At 33.8% G+C, this 20,147-nt stretch overlaps 1 protein-coding gene across 1 annotated transcript; it reads left to right on the forward strand.

The window, feature by feature from the left end:
* Positions 1 to 924: 924 nt before the first annotated feature.
* On the forward strand, positions 925 to 18,168 carry LOC121428193 (arylsulfatase B-like). Its single transcript, XM_041624797.1, has 7 exons — positions 925 to 1,347; positions 7,677 to 7,863; positions 9,057 to 9,253; positions 15,488 to 15,698; positions 16,102 to 16,351; positions 16,721 to 16,890; positions 17,356 to 18,168. The coding sequence occupies exons 1-7, from the start codon at positions 994 to 996 to the stop codon at positions 17,622 to 17,624; spliced, it is 1,638 nt and encodes a 545-aa protein (XP_041480731.1). The 5' UTR covers positions 925 to 993; the 3' UTR covers positions 17,625 to 18,168.
* The last annotated feature ends 1,979 nt before the right edge of the window (positions 18,169 to 20,147 follow it).

The following is a 20,147-nucleotide window of genomic DNA, read 5'->3' on the forward strand; positions in this document are numbered from 1 at the left end:
AAATTCATCACTTGAGAGAGTAAAATGGCCCTAATTCTTCAGCCAGTAAAAAATAGTTCCAAAGTAGTAACATATCTTTCCAATTTGGAAAAAAAGGAAGTTCATTAGGGACCCTCCCTAGAATCAGTGTTAGATTGTCAATCATAATTATTCATTCATTTGTGTCAATCAGCAATATTTTAAAATTGAGCAATAGGTTGGCTCGAATGAATATCTTTGGCCTGCCAGTAGTTAGGCCCGTGTGACCCAGTTCCATGAATTGTTTCAAAACAACAATGTAACTACGTATGTGGCAGTGTACTGTACTATAGTGTCGGATCGGCCCACTATTTCATTTCAAGGCACTCACCACCAATTATTTACCCATACACTCATGTGTTAAAAATGAGATTTGAAACAAATCGCCAAAATAAAGTCTTAAGGCATGGTCACACCGCCCGAGCGTTGTTGGAGCAGTCGTGGAGTGGAGGGAAAAAATCATCACCGCTCGCTACCGTTCATCATTTTCGACTTCGATTGATTTCTTTCTTTTATTTTTGTTTTCGATTTTTCCCCAATTTTGTGAGCGAAATTCGACCCTCTTTCCCTACCGCTCCACGACCGCTCCAACGACGCTCGGGAGGTGTGACCAGGCCTTAATTAGGTTCCCATAAAATCAAGCATTGACAAATTACTGCTCTTCCATGGGACTGAACAGATCCAGTAGTAATCCCTATCTTTGCACAAATGAAAACAAAAACGTTCAGATATGCACAGTTGATTTTCTATAAATATTTTTCCAACCATTACGTCCTTTTACAGGATCATTATTCTGAAGGGGATTCCCGAAATTGCCGAACTCGGGAGGGGTGTGCGCCATGGAAAATGTCTAGATCCATGAATGGTTTCAAAGTAACATTGTACCTCTGTATGTGACAGTAAACTGTATTATAGTGTCGGATCGACCCACTATTTTATTCAACAATTACAAACCTGAAAACAAACAAGACTAAAATGGCGTTCTTTATTAGGACCCATGCTTTCGCTCTCCTCTTAATCTCAAGCACGTTTCTATTACTTCAATTCCTTGCCTTTGAACACCACATACAGCGGGCAGTGTCCACTGTATCAGGGAGAGTACTTGGTTTATCTCACACCTATATCAATCAACCTACAGATAAGAGACCGCCACATATCGTGTTCATACTAGCCGATGATTATGGTTTCAATGACATCGGGTACCGAAATCCAGCAATGAGGACTCCAAACTTAGATTACCTCGCTTCTGAAGGGGTCAAATTGGATAATTATTATGTTCAGCCGATATGCACACCATCGCGGGCGCAGTTAATGAGCGGAAAATATCAGGTATATTTAACAAATTTAAAAAATAATTTTCATTTTGATTTGAAGACCGTGATTTCTTAATATATTTTCTAAGACATGAGCAGTCCCTTAATTGCTAGATAAGATAAAAAAATTCAACAAGCCAAACACTGAAAATTTCATCAAAATTGGATGTAAAATAAGAAAGTTATGGCATTTTAAAGTTTTGCTTATTTTCAACAAAATAGTTATATGAACGAGCCAGTTACATCTAAATGAGAGAGTTGATGACATCAATTTTAATGAGTTCAATGTTACTTTTTCTCTTATAATTACTTTAATATTGTTCAAAATTTCTGACCCTTTAAAGAAAATAGAAAATGTTTAGCTGTTGTTCTTGTTTGGGAAAAATTATATTTGCAGGATGATCTTGTATTATAATTGTGAATATTTTGAAATTTGAATAGGAATTTTATTTCTGTAACAAAGATAATAAAAAATTCAATATTATAGACATTTAAATCATAAATATTCAAAATCTGTAATTAAAAGAAAAGTGGCTTCGAGTCGGCAATATAGGAGGACTTTGTAATGGTACGGACAACCTTTTTCTTCAAAAAGGAGAGTCTGTTTATATATGAGCTATTTGAATTACACCAGGCTATATTACGATATTTAAATAAGGTAAAATAATTGCACTATATATAGTCATCAATATGAATTTTGGCAGGAATCGTAATCTGTTGATAATAACAACTCCTTTGGATTTTTGTTTGCAGATGATACCAATTTGTTCATGTCATGTTGATTTTTTTTTGTCTATTGTCACCCCTTAAAAAAAAGTTAATAAAATTCCCTATAATTACATTAAATTGTGTATCTAAATGCTTATTCGTAAATATCATGTAATTGTTTTTTTTTATTAAGTACTAGTTTATTTACAGATAACCATTTATCTAAAAGTACAAATTCACGATTTAATTTATCGTTTAGTAACTGTGGGTTTATATGTGACATGAAAACACTGGTATCATCTGCAAACTGAATAAAATCAAGATGACACGATACATTGTATATATCATTCATATAAATAAGAAATAACAACGGGCCTAAAATTGAATCATGGGGCACTCCACATCTGCTGCATTCTGTTTCAGAAATAATATTGTGAACATACAAACTACTTACGATCAATTAAATAGCTTCGACACCAATCTAATAACACACCCCTTATACCATAATTACTGAGTTTTTGTAACAAAATAAAATTGATCGAGAGCAAAGGCTTTTGACAAATCAAGAAATAAACCCAACATCATTTTTTGTTTGTCAAAACAATTGCTAACTTTATGGATGAACTCAAAAAGTGCAGAAGACGTGGAATGCCCCGGTCTAAAACCATACTGATGTTCTGAAATGATATCACATTTTCCAAGAAAGTCATATAACCCGGAGTAAAAACACCTTTTAAGAATTTTAGAAAAGACCGAGAGAAGAGATATGGGTCTGTAATTAGTTTTCCATTAGGTTTTGGCAGACACCATTTTAACTTCGGTGAGCACACAGCTTATGTGCAGTTTTCAGGCCAGTAGAAAAATTGTTATTTTTCCTTACCATTCTGAAGGCATATATCTAGGCTTATTTTCTTTTGGAGCAGCCTTATTTTCCAGTTTGTGAGCTGCTAATCTTTATTACCTACATGAGGTCAGAAAGCAGTATTTAAATCATTTTTTGAGCCTGTTTTTCTGAAAGTCATCGGTGAGTGTAAATGACTTTTCCATCCTTAAATTTTTGTTATACAAAAAGAAAAAAAATAAAATAACATGTATAATTATTGTGATAGTTTTGTAGAAATCAGTATACATTTTCTTGGGTTTATAGAGCCTGTTTATGTTGTTGAAAATTTACATTTGAAGTTGGAGTTTATACTAGTCAGTAATCAAATGTTTTGAAAAATTGAGATAAATAAATGTATGAAAGTCAGACAAGTTTAAATTGGATTGATAAATGCTATTTACAAGTAAGAAAAGACATTTGTTTTAGGATATATTGTAGAAAGGGTTTTGGTTGATTTAAATTTTAGATGGTGCCAAGGTGGGACGTAATTCCCTGACGACTTCTGGTCATTGAAGCCAAGCATTTCCGAAAGTCGCGAAGGACGCCGAGAGTAACCGAACAAGAGATACGATTGATTTTGGTGACGTATACACGTGATTGTTTGTCGAACTGAAGCAGAAAACTATGAACGCTGATGAGAATGATAATCCGATGGACATTAATAGTTCAGTTATTTAGAAACTTGATTTTATGGGGGAACTTTCAACATATGTTGCTTTTTATTTTATCTCAGTCCTTGACTGATGTTGAATATAAATACTTGTGTTCGTGGACGGATCAATACAGGATCCTCACAGTTGATGTTAGTGTTGAGATGAGGCAAATGATGTTTAAGAGGAAAAGACGACAGTTTAAAAAAAACTCTGATGATAACAGCGAAGTTGAGATTATATTTGAATTTATGATGTTCTTGGCGAAATGGTAAACTGCATAGAGTTCGCAGTGTTGTTTGAAAGTGAAATGTTAAATATTAATATGTGATTACAACAAAGGGTCGAGAAGTTTGAGTAAGTGTTATATTGGTTATATTATATTTGAACGTGATTCAGGTTATGAGTGGATCAGTACAGGATCCTTCATAGTTAGAGTGAGTGGTGATATTGAAAAACAAAACAATTACTTTGAAGGTATGTTGAAGATAGACAAATGAAACTTTGAAACAGGTCGATCAAAGGTATATTCAGTTGTAGAAATATTTATCAGTTTTGGGTGTCTCGAGACAAGGTAAAATTGAAGTGGAAATAAGTGATCTTTTTTTGAGAATCTACATTGTATTTTTTTTGTCCTGAATTTTTTTCAGTGAGAAACCATTTTTATTTCTAATTGGAAATCAAACAAAATTAACTGAAATAAATTGTAAATAATATCACACTGAATGGCACAAGTTTCATGTGAGTTTTATTTGAGTATATCCATGTGACAAGGGTTGGGACCCAAGTGAAGCACAGCTTGTTAACGGAGCCCCTTTACACAGCAAGTAACATATTTCCAACGAGTATAACTTAAGAACAAATGATTTAATAGTATAACAAAAGGGGTAGGCTTTAAAATAGAGATGTTTCAGCTTGCCTAGGGTAACCCTATTAACAGCATAAATGAAGTAGGGCCAGGACATTCCCAAACATAATTTTGTGAATGCATAAAAAGTGCTCAGGAAAGGACACCTCATCAAATGAACAGGAGCTCTAAAGCCGAAATACCACCCTTTGTACCCCTGTATAGACAACCTCTGATAATATACACACACATGACCCCCCCCCCATACACAACCGATTACTAACGCGCACACGCACCCTCACACACACATACACACACACCAACACACATGGAGACCTAACTCATTGTAATCTGCTTCATGATTTATACATTCACATCTGACCACAATCTACCGAAGAGATGCTTTTTACACAATGTTTTAAATCGGGACAAAGCCAAGCTATTTCTAACGTCATGAGGTAACTTATTCCATTCTTTAACACAAACTATTTTAAATGAATTCAAAGCAGTTTGAGTTCTTGCTAATGGCTGATGGAGAAGGTTTCTTTGACGAGTATGATAATGATGGATGGAAGAATTTTCCACAAACACGTGAGACAAAAAAGCATTCTGGCGTGATTGACACTTAAACATAAATGTGACAATTCATCAAAAAGGTAAAATTTGCAGTTGTAAAAACAAAGGAGTGCTTGGCGACCTATAATCCGAATATGTTATGTATCTAACAATTTATCTTTGAAGAACTTGCAATTTATGTATATGAGTCTTATATGTGTGCCCGCAAGTAACATTACAGTACGTCTAATGAGGCATAAGAATAGCATTATATAAAGTAACAAGGGTCTGCTTGGGAGGAAGTAACGAAGTTTGGATATCACTCTAACAAAATGGGAAACTTTAGTACATACATTATCAAAGTGTTTTTTCCAAGATATTCATCAACCGTAACAACTAGAAATTTCACATGTTGACTGCAATTGATCTGTTCATTGCCAATAACTAAGTGATGAACATCATCAGGGATTACCCTCCCTCTAGACCTAAATAATACACATTGTGTTTTTCCTGTATTTGATAATAGTTTGTTACTACAAAACTATGCATAGAGTTTACAATTTTCAGAATTAACTGACTGCATAAGAGTGTGAATGTTCTTGTAAACAGGTATCGTCAGTAAAAAGAGAATAGGTAAATAATTGAGACGAATTGATGATATCATTGATATAAATAAAAAAACAACAATGGGCCAAGGACAGATCCCTGTGGTACACCATAGTTTATATTACTTAATTGTGATTTGGCGCCATTAATATACACAAATTGTAGTCTATTTTCGAGGTAACTTCTAAACCAACTTAAGACTATACCTCGAACGCCGTAATATTCAAGTCTTCTTAGGAGTATATCGTGGTCAATTGTGTCAAATGCTTTTGACAAGTCTAAAAAATATTCCAATGCAATAGTTCCCATCATCAATTGAAGTAACTATTGTATTTACCAAATTTAGAACACCCATGCTAGTTGAACAATTTTTACAGAGTCAAAATTGCTGGGGTATCAAAATATCATAGGTGTTCAAAAAGTCATTCAATCTTTTGTCTACTATTGTCTCTAGAATCTTTGAGAATATTGGCAACAATGCAATGGGTCTATAATTCTCAATGCATTTTCGATCATTCTTTTCGTATACTGGAACCACTTTTGCTATTTTCATTTTGTTAGGAACTACCCCTTGAAACAATGATTTATTGAAAATGTCTGCAATAACATGAATACAATCTTTTACAATTCTAGGACAAATATCATCTGAGCCAGGTGACTTGGATGAGTTTAAAGTACAGACAAAGTTAACAATCTCATGCACAGATGTTGGTCTAAAGAATAAAGATTGGTTATCCTGGTGCAACAGATATTTTTCAAAGGAAGTTTGCATAGGGGGAATTTCTCTACTAATGCTTCCAGGCAAATTGATAAAATACTTATTGAAATATTCTGCTTATCTGGGTTTGATTTTAAGTGTATATTTCCATGGTACATTTCATTTGGTATGGGATCACGTTTTCCCCTACCAAGTAAATCATTAATATGATTCCAGGTCTTCCTAATGTCCCTCTGTGTTTCTAAAGGCATCATCATAATAGTTTTTTTTTTTATTATTGCGGATTAAATTTTTCAAAGTGTTTTTATAGCCTACATATGTCCTTCCATTCTCTTCATTTTTATGTTGAATATATTTGAAGCAAAGTTTGTTTTTATGATTTATAGACTTTAGGAGACATTGGGTGATCCAAGGTTTCTTGCATTTCCTTTTCTTACTCAATTTAACGAGAGGTAATGAAATTCATACAGGTTACTGAATGTGCTTAAGAAATTATTGCAACTATCATCTGCACTATCAAGATTATAAAGTAAAGACCAATCAGTCACAAGAAGATCTTGCTTAAATTTTTGAACTCTTTCACTTGTAATTACACGTCTAATGATATATCATTTACATTTTCCTTTGAAAAAGACTTGGATTTATTAATGGTGAAAATGGGCATGATCAGAAAAATCTTAGCAAAAGATTCCACTATCAAAATCATCTTGGATACAATTGGTGAAAATATTATCCATTAGTGTTGAAGTCAATGAAGTAGTTCGAGTCGGTTTTGTTATCAAAGCGAATAATCCATAAGATGACAAGAAATCTACAAAGTCCTTTACTTTGCCATCAGAATCAAAATCACCCATAAGATAGACATCTTTCTTTTCTCTTCCAATGATTTTCATTTGATGATCTAATGATTGAATAAATGATGGAAAATTGTTATCAGGAGCTCTATATACGCAACCAAAAAGGGATTTCACATAATCCATTATTATTTCTACGAAAACACTTTCAAAACCAGCAAATTCTCCTGATAAGTCTTTACGCAACTGGAAATCAATACTATCTCTGATGTGTAATAATACCCTACCACCTCGTATATTGGATCTACAAATTTGTAAAACAGAATAACCAGAAATATTGCACATTTCCCCTAAGGTTGTAACCAATGTTAATAAATATTCATTAAATATGTTAGAGATTGCAGATTCATTTTTAATTAAATTACTATCAAGAGAAAATTCTACTATTTTCTTCCTATCTTTCACTTTTGTATCAAGTATGTCTTGTAAAACATTCCATGTTTTCCGCATGTCACCCATAGCATTAGCATTTTCAAATAATATAGTCATTGATAGTGTTATCTAAACTTTACTTTACAACACAGATTCACACGGGTCTACAGCATTCTATTATCTGGCCAGCTCAACCAAACTGTTTACCCCTAGACATCACTACCCTCCCCCAGAAGTTGAAGCAAGCTGGATACGCCACCCACATGGCAGGAAAATGGCATCTTGGCTTTTACAAGAAAGAATGCTGGCCGACAAACAGAGGATTTGACTCATTTCTTGGTACATAGAAATGTGATTACTACCCCCTCCCCTCCCCATCCCTCTTGGATTTTACACGAAGATGTCGTAACCTTAAATTATCTTGCCGGCCAAATTCTTAGTCTGCAAAAAAATGAATGAATAGCAAATCAAAGGGGAGCTTGACAGCACAATATTTTTTAATAGACGTTTTTCTTTTACAAAAGAGCCATTTCGACCAGACACGTTTTCATTCTCGATGGAAATTCTGATAGGTGCCCCTGTGACGATATGTCTATTTGAATTTGGTGGATTATTTTTAGAGTTTGAATAATTATTGGTGAAGACAAAGTTTGCCCAGTGCATATAGAATAAAAAAGATAATCCTGAAAAGGGGTGTATTATGCAAGACTTCTTAAAAGAACTGTAATGAGAAAAGGGACCATTAAGCTTGTTTAACAAGTTAAATTCGAATTTTGAAAAAGGGGGGTGATGATGAAATTTCATCAAAATCTGATGGGCCTATGGCAGTTATTGCTTTTTCTTTTAGTAAGCTTCGCCATTCGTCAATAATAAATAACAATTGTGGTATACAATTGAGGCGCGAATATGATGACGTCACCCGCCTCCATTTAGTTTATTATATTCACTCTAAAAAATGGAATGTTAAATCAACATTTGAAAGGTTGGAGGAGTGACAACATTTTCTTAATGTTGCATTTACCACTTTAAATGGTTCTACCCAACACTTAAAATGTTGGATTTAGCTTTATACAAAGTTGGATGTAACATTTGGAAAAGGTTGTCACTCCTCCAACCTTTCAAATGTTGATTTAACATTCCATTTTTTAGAGTGTTGAATATGGAATAGAAAATGTGGTTTGACTTCACAGAGCATAACAAAATCGTCATTGTTGTGGTTTTTATTACATCAAGTGAAGTGCGTATTTACTATCAAATTTACAAAACACATACAATTACACACAAACGAATTAGTCATCTACAAGATAGTATATTATTATCCTAGAGGTGTCACCCATTGGCACCCGACACCCGTGTCGAGTACAATCATCAACTCCTAAAATGAAATAAAAACAAACCTTTTATAACGTTCCTGTTGAAGACTATCATCCGATTTTGATGAGATTTTAAGTTATATGCTTGTTTTATTTATTCAAATCAACTTATTGCTTAGATAGACCTGATTGCTTTCTTTGGTATAATATTTTCATCAGGTATATTACTTGGAAAGGGTGATCACTTTCAGCACACAGATAAGGGTAGTGGTTCGCCCTACCCTAAATTATCTAAGTGGAAGGGGCTCGATTTCAGGGACGGTCTACAATCAACAAATGCATATTCAGGGATCTACTCAACACATGTAATCTCGAAACGGGTAGAACATATCATCGAAAACCACGAAAAGGACAAGGTAATTTTTAAAAGTGATTATGAATAACTCTTAAAACAAATGAGCAACTAATTATAGGGTCCATCAAGTCTTTCCCGTATCATGTACTCGCATTCTCCATCCACTGACACACATAATTCATTTAATAATTACCATTAATAATTCAGTCCCTTTAATCATAATAATGGTTTGACTGTGCAAAACATATTGTGTTATCACAAGCAGTTACTTAATCTGTCTATTGTGTTTAACAATGGAGATATTATATTGCATATTCCAATATTCACTGCCAGTGTATATTTTCATTTACAAACATAGATGTTCCACGGTATATATATCCACCAAGCTATATGTTCTACATTGTATTAGTCATGTTAGTGGTGGGCTATACATGGTGAAAAATGTCCGTATTTCAAATCACAGAAAGGACCAGCATTTTGGACAAAGAATTCATGTTTACTGATAAAAAAGATGTTAATGTTGTCTTTGCAGTTGAAATTTAACCCTTACTTAATTTGGGAGGGGGTCAATTTGACACCCTTCACGAATTTCGTCACTACGTAATAGCAAGAAATTTTTGTGACCTCGCCTTTCAGTGACATTGTAGTTTTAAGCCTTGTGCATCTTCTGAGACCAAAATTGTAAAGCCTGGGTACACGTCTTTCAAATTACGCAGCATTTTATAAATGTCGAACCCTTATGTGCTCAAAAACGTGATTCCGTATACAGAATCAATGCAAATTGGATTCAACACACTATTTGCATCGACTCATACACAGAATCACGTTTTTTGAGCAATTATGTATTTCAATTTAAGTTTCGTTTATTTCACATTTCTCATAAAAATATTTAAATAACAGATACAATGTATAAAAATATACATACAAATATGAACAATAGATAATGAATAAAAGGTCTGGTTAAAAATAAAACAACAAAGAAAAAAAATACACGAGAAATCAATTGTAAAACAAGTGGACAGATAGGAGTGAATAACTTTAAGTATCAGTGTATGTGGGGGTCAGCAATAAGCCATTGGCCTGTCTAGGTTCATTTCTTGAATACTGAAAAAAGATTAAACAGATAAGGATTTAATAGAAATTGAAATAAAAAGAACAAAAAAAAGACCTTTGGTGACGCTATCGACACCCCTTTTGAAGCCAACAAATGAGTCGTGAAGATATGGTGTCTAGTGTAGACGTTATTTGTTTTATTGGTAAACATGAAGTCTCTGTATAGAATAAAAATAAATTAGTATCATTGGTATTGTTAAGAATGCAAATTTGAATGATACAATGCAATATTCATTTCATCAATTATCACCTGATATGTCGACAAAGTGAATTGAAGTTTCATGTGCAATTGACTTAATTGTGAATATACTAATCCGTAAATCATTGAGAATTGTAATAAAAGGTGATATATAAATATACATCATATTATTATTTAGATTATGAAACGGAAGGTATTTTAATCATAACATTATCAATATATCGCAGAATCGAAAATAGAAATTACTTATATCTTTTCGTATAATAAATACATTACACCTATACGGCATGTAAAATTGTGTTATAGTAAACCCTGTAGATATAGACAATACCAATATATAAATTCACAAAAAAGGAAGAAATGTATATATGTGATATAATTAAATAACATGTAACTATTAATAGTAACTGACCCTAGGTGGTGTAAAAGAAACTCAGTTGGGTCCATTTTAAAGTCACGCCCTAAACATGGCGTCCATTAAATTAGTCACGTCAGCATGACCTATGTGGGCAAAATAAATAAGTCATTTAGTATGCGATTTTTAAAAAAAAGAACAAACTCAATAATTATAGCCCTAAGTTTATGTTAGATACGGCGAGCGAGACTAATACTAAAAAATAATCATAAATTTCTCAAAATGCTTTCACAACGACGGAATAAATTATCAACTCTCAAATTAAAGGGATGGTCCGGGCTGAAAATGTTTATATCTGAATACATAAAGTAGAATTCACTGAGCAAAATGCCGAAAATTTCATCAAAATCGGATAACATATAATAAATTTATTGAAGTTTAAAGTTTAGCAATATTTTGTGAAAAAAGTCGTCATGAATATTCATTAGGCATGTTAGGTGGGCTGATGTCACATCCCCACTTTTTCGTCTTCTTGTCTTATTACATAAAATCCTTTTTTTTCATTGTTTCATACTTGTGTGAATAATATGTCTCCTGAAAATGAAATCAGTTGCAGCAATAAATATCTAATGCACTATATCACTTTTCAATCAAATTTTCTAGTTTTCGAGTAAAAAAATTGAATAAACCTAATTTCATATAATAAAATACAAAGGAACAAGTGGGATACGATGTCATCAGCCCACCTAATGAATATTCATGACGACAGTTTTCACAAAATATTGCTTAACTTTAAAATTCAATAACTTCGCTATTTGTTATCCGATTTTGATTACATTTTCGGCATTTTGCTCATTTAATTCAACTCTATTTATTAAACTTTAAATACTTTCAGCCCGAACCATCCATTTAAAGGTCAAGTCCACCCCAGAAAATTGTTGATTTGAATCAATAGAGAAAAATCAGACAAGCACAATGCTGAAAATTTCATCAAAATCAGATGTAAAATAAGAAAATTATGACATTTCAAATTTTCGCTTATTTTCAACAAAAAAATAGTTATATGAACGAGCCAGTTACATCCAAATGAGAGAGTCGATGATGTCACTCACTCACTATTTCTTTTGTTTTTTATTGTTTGAATTATACAATATTTCAATTTTTACGAATTTGACGATTAGGGCCTCCTTGCCTGAAGCACAAAATGTTAAAATAGTGGAATTCCATGTGTTCAGGGAGGAATGAAACTTTATTTCACATGACAATGACGAGAAAATAAAAATATATCATATTTTTCTCTCATTTGGATGTAACTGGCTCGTTCATATAAATATTTTGTTGAAAATAAGCGAAACTTTAAAATGCTTAACTTTCTTATTTTACATCCGATTTTGATGAAATTTTCAGTGTTATGCTTGTTGAATTTTTCTCTTTTTATTCAAATCAAGTTTTTGTTGGGGTGGACTTGTCCTTTAAGTATTCGGTGACTTGAATATCAAAACAACAATAAACCGCTACAAAATTCTAGAAGCAATAAATATTAGTTGATTAAATTCCTGATTACTTCAACAAGATAAAAAAATAAATTAAACATTATCAAATAAACCATGCTTTTATCGCACAAGGTAAACATTCATCTGTAAATAATATTCATCCTATAATGGAAGTGATATGACCTGTACCGCGGCAAAACTTAATGTCACGCCTAAATCCAATCTGTACCAACATTGTAAACATGAGGAAATTTGAACAAAATTTAATTTACTATATATCAGTTGATTACCTAATACTTCGCTATAATTGATAATGCTAACTTGCGATTTGAAATTAATTGTTACGTACCATTTTAAAAACAGTCGAAAACTTGGCAATGCCAACACGAACGTACGTTTAGCGCCCAGACATCTGTCGGGTGCTATTACTGGTATGCCAATGAGTGTATAGCGTGTGGTGTTGCCCGACGCGTCACCGAAAAAAAAATCAAATAGCATCGGTGCTCGTGTATTACTCGAACAATGTAGTTCCATTTTAAAACGACAAACATAACAATAATTTTGCGGAACTGAACAAAATTATATAACCGTAGTGAATCGAGGAAATCTACAATTTCATTAGCTCGTCATAAAACAACGATTTCCATTAGTTCATATTTAAGAAGAATTAACTCCTTACGGTTTAACTTCAATGGTAACTCACTAAAATATTCAATTAAAATAATCCGCATCTACAGTATCCGTAAAAAGGGTAGTTTATCACTGCAGACCATATACAAAAAACAATGAATTTGATCGGGGGGGGGGAGTGGAGAAAGGGGTAACATTCAAAGAGTTAAATTTACCTATTGATGTAACAATTCAATAAAATATCTTATATTTCCTTTTTAAGTTACTTAAGATTGGGCATTGCTTCATGTCTTAGGGCAAAGAATTCCATACTCTTCATTAATTCTTACAAACAGTTATGAAATCTTTATTTTTCTGGTTTGATTTTCAAAGCTTTCGTCACGAACTGATTTCATATGGGAGATATAAATCTTCTCCATTACTTTTTTTACAATCACCAATATATAATCAGCTCTCGCTCCGCTCTTGCATTACGCCCATGAGATACGTATCCTTTTCTTTACAAGTAGTCTTTAAGTTTGTTTCTTTTCAGATAAGTACATCAACAATTTCAGCTCACCCCTAGTGCTTGCATTAATTTGTTAGTTACATACGCATCGTGGGTTTCCTTCTCTCTAGTATCATCATAACATTATAGTACTTCGAGAAAATTACTAACCTCAGGAGGGGATATTCAGATGAGAGTTACGACAATTATACCTATCAGAATCTATACACAAAATGATCAATAAATACTTGGGGTAGGAGCTTCTTCATTGCTGAAAACACAAAGCAAGCTCTTTGCAAATAGTACAAGTCATGAACTTTTAAGATGTTAAGTTATAGAAAAGGGTGTCAAAATGCTAAAGGAGCACAAGCTGGTCCCCTCTGCGATCTTAAATGTCAACATTCTATAGCCCACCATTATTTTATATTTTTAGATATACACTTGTGTACATGTATATATATTTAAATATATATATATATATTGTGGAAGAGATGGATGAAGAGAACAATGGTAGGCGTAGCTTAAATCAAGGTTCCCCAGAGCTATCTGCCCTTTGGAAAAATTTCTCTGCCGGGAATCGAACCCGGGCCCCCAGCTTCGAACGCCGGTACCTTAACCACTAGACCATAGAGACGGTTTAGTGGCTAGGGCGACCCGATCCGATTGACCGTCAGATAAATAGATTTTCGACACTATACCAATTATAATTTCCTTTGTCGGGTGAAGGTGGGTTTTGAACAATGACAAGCCGCAGCTGGATCAAACGTTGCTTTGATACGGTACACGTATGGGAGAAAGTATACAAAATGTGTGAAGTTATACATGTACAACAGCTTTGGCAACTCTTTTATTTAAATATTGTGTGAAAGAAATGGATGAAGAGAACAATGGTAGGCGTAGCTTAAATCAAGGTTCCCCAGATCTATCTACCCTTTTGGAAAAATTGGTGATGCCGAAAAATGTATATATATATATATATATATATATATATATATATATATATATATACACACACATTCCTTTAGTTATTTATTTATTCATTTATTTCCTAGTCTGCAAAATGTCTTTATTTCAAATTTTCAAATGGCTGGAAGTTGATAGGAATTCTGGAGGGCCATTAGAGGCTTAAAATTACCCCCACAGGTGTGTTCTATGTATGTAGAGAGTGTATTCTGATATTATTTGTAGCCTCTAATGGCCCTCTACAATGTTATTTTCCTTTAAGCTTAAATGGAGATCCGCCCCCTTGAAAACCCCGTCTAGACACGCTGCCCTTGAACCCTTTAATCTGGCACCCCCCCCCCCCGGCCAAGGATGTTCCTCTTTTAAATTTTCAAATGTTGGCAGGTATTATTTTGTTGATGAATGTGATGTTGAAACGTGTTAAATAATTACAGTCACTGTAGTGAGTTGAAGTATCCGTGAAGTCGAAGTTGATCGTGGTAAACAGTCGATTTCAGCAATCCATTGGTTGAAAGATGTTCTTTAGAACAAGTTGATGATCTTGATGAGAACTAAGAAATCCTTTCTCAAAATAACTGCAAACAGTTCATTGATAGTGTGCAAATATTTCCACAGAAGTTAATGCTGTATTTCACATAGAAGTGAACAATGCTCTGACACGAAGACTGGCGTGAAACTCTGATCTGGAGTTCTGATCTCCTATGATCCTTGAAAAAACTATCAGTTTATTTATACAAATTTCCACTATTCTGGAAACTTTAAAAAGAACATTCTCCTTTCTAGAGCAGTCCGACTCTAGAAGACTCTTGAATGACATCTGTCAGTGAAATGAACAACGTAAACAACATAGCTAATCCTGATGTCGATTCTCACTGCTGGCAGACACTATTGTAAAATCACAGAAATACCAGACATTATACTGCCTCATTACATAATGCACATAACAAAGCTTTACTGACATTCTGTAATATTCTTATTATGCAATGAACTCCTTTAGATAAAAAATAATTGGATTGGTGAATATCCATGGAATTTTTCGTACAATATATTTACAGCCATTGTTCGTATACGTGTCGTTTCAAGCCGTACATGACCCCCTACAAGTACCTAACAACTACCTCAAACCATTTGAGTCAGAAATTAAGAATAAGAAAAGACGAATCTACGCAGGAATGACGTACTGCATGGATGAAGCCGTTGGGAATATCACAGAGGCTCTGAAGAACCATGGATTGTGGGATGACACCGTATTAGTATTTTCATCTGGTAAGCCACGCCCCTTTTCCTGTAAGAAACATGAAGATTCAAGTAATAATGATAATAACGATGATGATGATCATAATAATAGTAATGATAATAATAATTACAATAATGATAATGATAATAGTAATGCTGAAAAAAATAATTATGATGATAATAATAATAACGATAAATGTGATGTTGATAATAATGATTATACTTTTAAATTGTATAGCGCACTAGCCATCTTAATTAGATGCTCATGGCTCTTCAAAGCAAATGGAACAAGAAAAAAAACATCCCTTTCGTAGTTTGTAGTTATAAGATTATATAATCCATTAATTAGATTCATTGTAAGCGTTTTTTACCAAACAGGGACACCGCAGTAAAAGTAAAAATTAATAGTAAGTAATAATGACTTTTTCTTCAGATAACGGTGGACGGATTGATAGCGGAGCCAGCAACTGGCCACTCCGAGGTTCCAAGACCACGCTTTGGGAAGGAGGTGTCCGTGCTGTAGGCTTTGTTACCAGTCCACTTCTCTCCGGCAAAATGAAAGGGACAATCAGTCGAGAACTGATCGATATAAGCGACTGGTACCCAACTCTAATAGGAGGTGTGGCTGGAGTGACGCTCAATGGATCAGAATTGGATGGATTCAACATTTGGGAAACCTTGAGGTAAAGAGCCCCTTGAACATGTTTAATAAATTACGAATGAATTCTAGAATTTCCAGTAAAACATAGGGGCCACCACCCAGTTTCTCTATCAACTTTTGAAGTACAGTCCGACCTCACACCAATCCGGATAAGGGGAGGCCGGATAAGAGAGGTCGGACTGTAATGAATATATCAAATATTAAGCCAAAGAAGGAGAGGTCCTTTGCATTTATCTTCCAGATTACTGATATTTCAATGCATTTGCCCTAGTAAGAACCGCATCCCTCAATAAAGAACCATACCAGGGTCTTTGCGTGTTGCTTTCCTGAAGTTCTTCTATGATTAGTTACATCATTGTCATCAAAATGCTTTCATTCTTCTTTTTAACAGTAATGGAAAACCGTCCCCCAGAGTGGAGCTATTACATAACATCGACCCTCTCATCACGCCACCTTCAACTTGGTCCAATGAAACTACCGCTAACCCTAAAAACACTTTCTCAACCAGAACATATGCTGCACTGCGACACAAGGATTGGAAGATTATCACTGGATATCAAAGTAAACTCATATCATAATTGTTCCTATTAAACACCTATCCAGACTTGATATAAAAATGAAAACCTAAGTGCGTTTCTCGCGAAAGGACGTGACGTCACTACATTTTGCCGCAGATTCAAAGACGCACCCCCCCCCCCCCCCCCCCCCCCTACTGATGAAGAAGTCTTGGAGACATCTCTTATATTAGAAGCAGTCTCCTAACATGCCAGTCTAAAAAGAATTGAACATGTTAAAAATAAGTTGTCACTATTCTCGGAGACACGTTTATTTACCAAAATCGGGAGATGCATATCCTAGTTTCGAACAAGATAAGCCTGCACTGAAAATCCACTTACAGGTCTATTACTATAGATTTTGACAATTATTATTTGGGGACTGTAGCTATTGCTGTTATTCAAATTTTGAATCGATCGTTTTTTCTGTACGTATTTTTCTTATTAGTATAGTATTTGGTTTTTATTGCAGAAGTCAACAACGGATGGTACTCACCAGCCGAATCAAGCGAGCCATCCATCGCTTCTGAGATCAAACCAGGAAAATCAGTCTGGTTGTTCAACATCACCAACGATCCTATAGAGATCCATGACCTGTCAGACCAAGAACCAAAGATAGTGAACTTTCTTCTAGAGAGGTTAATGGTATATCAATCTGGAGCAAGCCCGGTGCGATACCCGGATATTGATATGGATGCGAACCCTGCCCGACATGGCGGCGTCTGGGACAGTTGGAAATGAAAACACATCAGGCCAGGGTCCTACACAAAATAGATACAATCAATATGTACATTCAGTGGCTGCATTTTTATAAAAAATTGTTTCAAAATAATGAAATGAATATCGTCATATTCTTAAGATATTTAAAGTGGGTTTTTTATCATTGATATTTGGTGAAGTTTATATTTTCTTTTTGATAATTGGAGCTTTGTGATCTATTTGTTCAGACTATTCTCTTTGAAACAGAGGGTTCGAATCCCAAGTGAGGTAAATGGGTAGGCGGTAGCCTACATAAAGCGCCTTTTAACAGATGGAGCTTAAGCGGTGATTATAGAGTCGCCATTGAATATGTATCGGTGTCTCATAATCAGTATCTTTATTCCTTTCATAAAATTTTCAACATACAAATTCATGATTGTTAACAATGCACAAAAATAAATTATACGCCATAGGCTTTCAGTCGGCCTCTGTTTGACTGTTTGTGTGTGTGTGTTTTATGAGGGTGGTGGTTGGCAGAGGTGCATATTTAAATTAAAGTGTCCCTTCTTCTTTATGCATATACAACATATTTTGGAAATCCGTATATCTGGAATATTATGTGTCTGAATATGGCTTCGTATTAAAAGCCACTGAATCTTAAACTTAAAGCCTTGCCTTTCACTCAATTATGATCAATGTGCAATAGATAATTGAATAAGCAATTGTTATTATAAAATATACAATTTATTTATTTCATAATTGTGACTTCGATGTACTGTTGGCCCATTGGGTGTTAGTATAGGCCTGTACAGGATATTCAGGAAATGGAATTACAAAAATACGTTCCTTCAGTTTGCTTGAATCGGCCTTTCTATTCACATAATTTATTTTATTTTATTTTTATTCAATATTTCACCAGGGTAGCTCATTCAACAAAAATTGATCTTCCATGAGGCCCTGGATAACAAACAATACAACTATATACAATTAAAAACAGTAAATATTGATAAAACATACACATGTACAATCATCAGTCCATATGATATTATTAAAATACATGTACAGACGTATAAAGCATGATTAAGTGACTAAAGTGATTATATAAAGCAATACATCCAAAAAAGAGATAATAGTTTATAGCATCAGTCCTAAAAGGGGGAAAGGTATTGCATCCCAGTTGATCGGCCTAGGCAAGATTGAGGAAATGTCTTTTAACAGAGAGTTTGAAATTGTTGAGGGTTTTAACATTTTTAACACTTTGGGGGAGACTATTCCATAGAACGCAGCCATCATAACATAAAGCAGTTACATAATAATCAGTACGGCATTTTCCTATAACTAAATCATGATGAGCGCTTTGTCGAGTATTTACATTATGTACTTGAGAAATTTCTTTAAAAACATTTTTAAAGCAATCTGCTGATAAACCATGAAGACATTTATAAATAAATATACACCTGAAGTATTCTACTCTTTTCTTAAAAGGCATCCATCTTAAACGAGTAAACATTTCATTAGAGGGGGTGTATATATTACAGTTTAAAATAAGTCTTGCTGCCCTCTTTTGCAATTTAGTCAACTTATCAATTTGACCTAAATATCTATTCCCCCAAATTTCACAACAGTAATCCATTTGTGTTTGAATAAGACATAAATATAATAATTTCATTGAAGCTTCATCAACATATGGTTTCACTCTTCTGAGCATGGCAAGTCCTGCAAATACTTTTCTACATACATAGTCAACATGATTGCACCATAACAAATTATCATCAATAATAACACCAAGACATTTAAAACTATTACACTTTTCAATTTCAATACATTCATACTTAATAGAAATTGCACTATCTTTCAATACATTTAGTCTTTTTTTACTTCCAATGATCATATATTTGGTTTTATCAACATTTAAACAAAGCTTATTTAACTTGATCCACTTAGCGATTGCATCAAAATCATTCTGAAGTTTTACTTGTATTTCATGAATAGACGTAGCACTTACATATAGGGTAGTATCGTCAGCATACATTACTAACTTTCCATGATTCAAAACTTTTAACATATCATCAATATAAATCAAAAAAAGTAAGGGACCTAATATAGATCCTTGTGGAACTCCAAGGGAAATACATCGATCATTTGATTTAGCATTTTTAATCGCAACATATTGTTTTCTGTTATTTAAATATGAATGAAACCATGCTAAAGACAAATCATTTAAACCAATATTCTTTAATTTATTCAACAAAATAGACGTATTTACAGTATCAAAAGCACGTCTTAAATCAATGAAAAGTGCTCCTGTAATTTGACCTTTGTCTATAGCATTTAACCAATCATCAGTTAAAAAACCGAGGGCTGAAGCTGTGGAATGGCCCGGTCGAAAACCGAATTGTGCTATACTAAGAATATTATTTGAAATCAAGTAGTCATATAACTGCTGATGGACAATTTTTTCAGAGATCTTGCTTATAGTCGGTAAAATAGAAATTGGTCGAAAATTGGAAATAGAATTAAAGTCACCTTTTTTAAATAATGGAAAAACCTTAGCATACTTCCAGT

Source organism: Lytechinus variegatus, chromosome 14 (assembly GCF_018143015.1).
Source record: "Lytechinus variegatus isolate NC3 chromosome 14, Lvar_3.0, whole genome shotgun sequence".
NCBI classification, from domain to species: Eukaryota; Metazoa; Echinodermata; class Echinoidea; order Temnopleuroida; family Toxopneustidae; genus Lytechinus; species Lytechinus variegatus.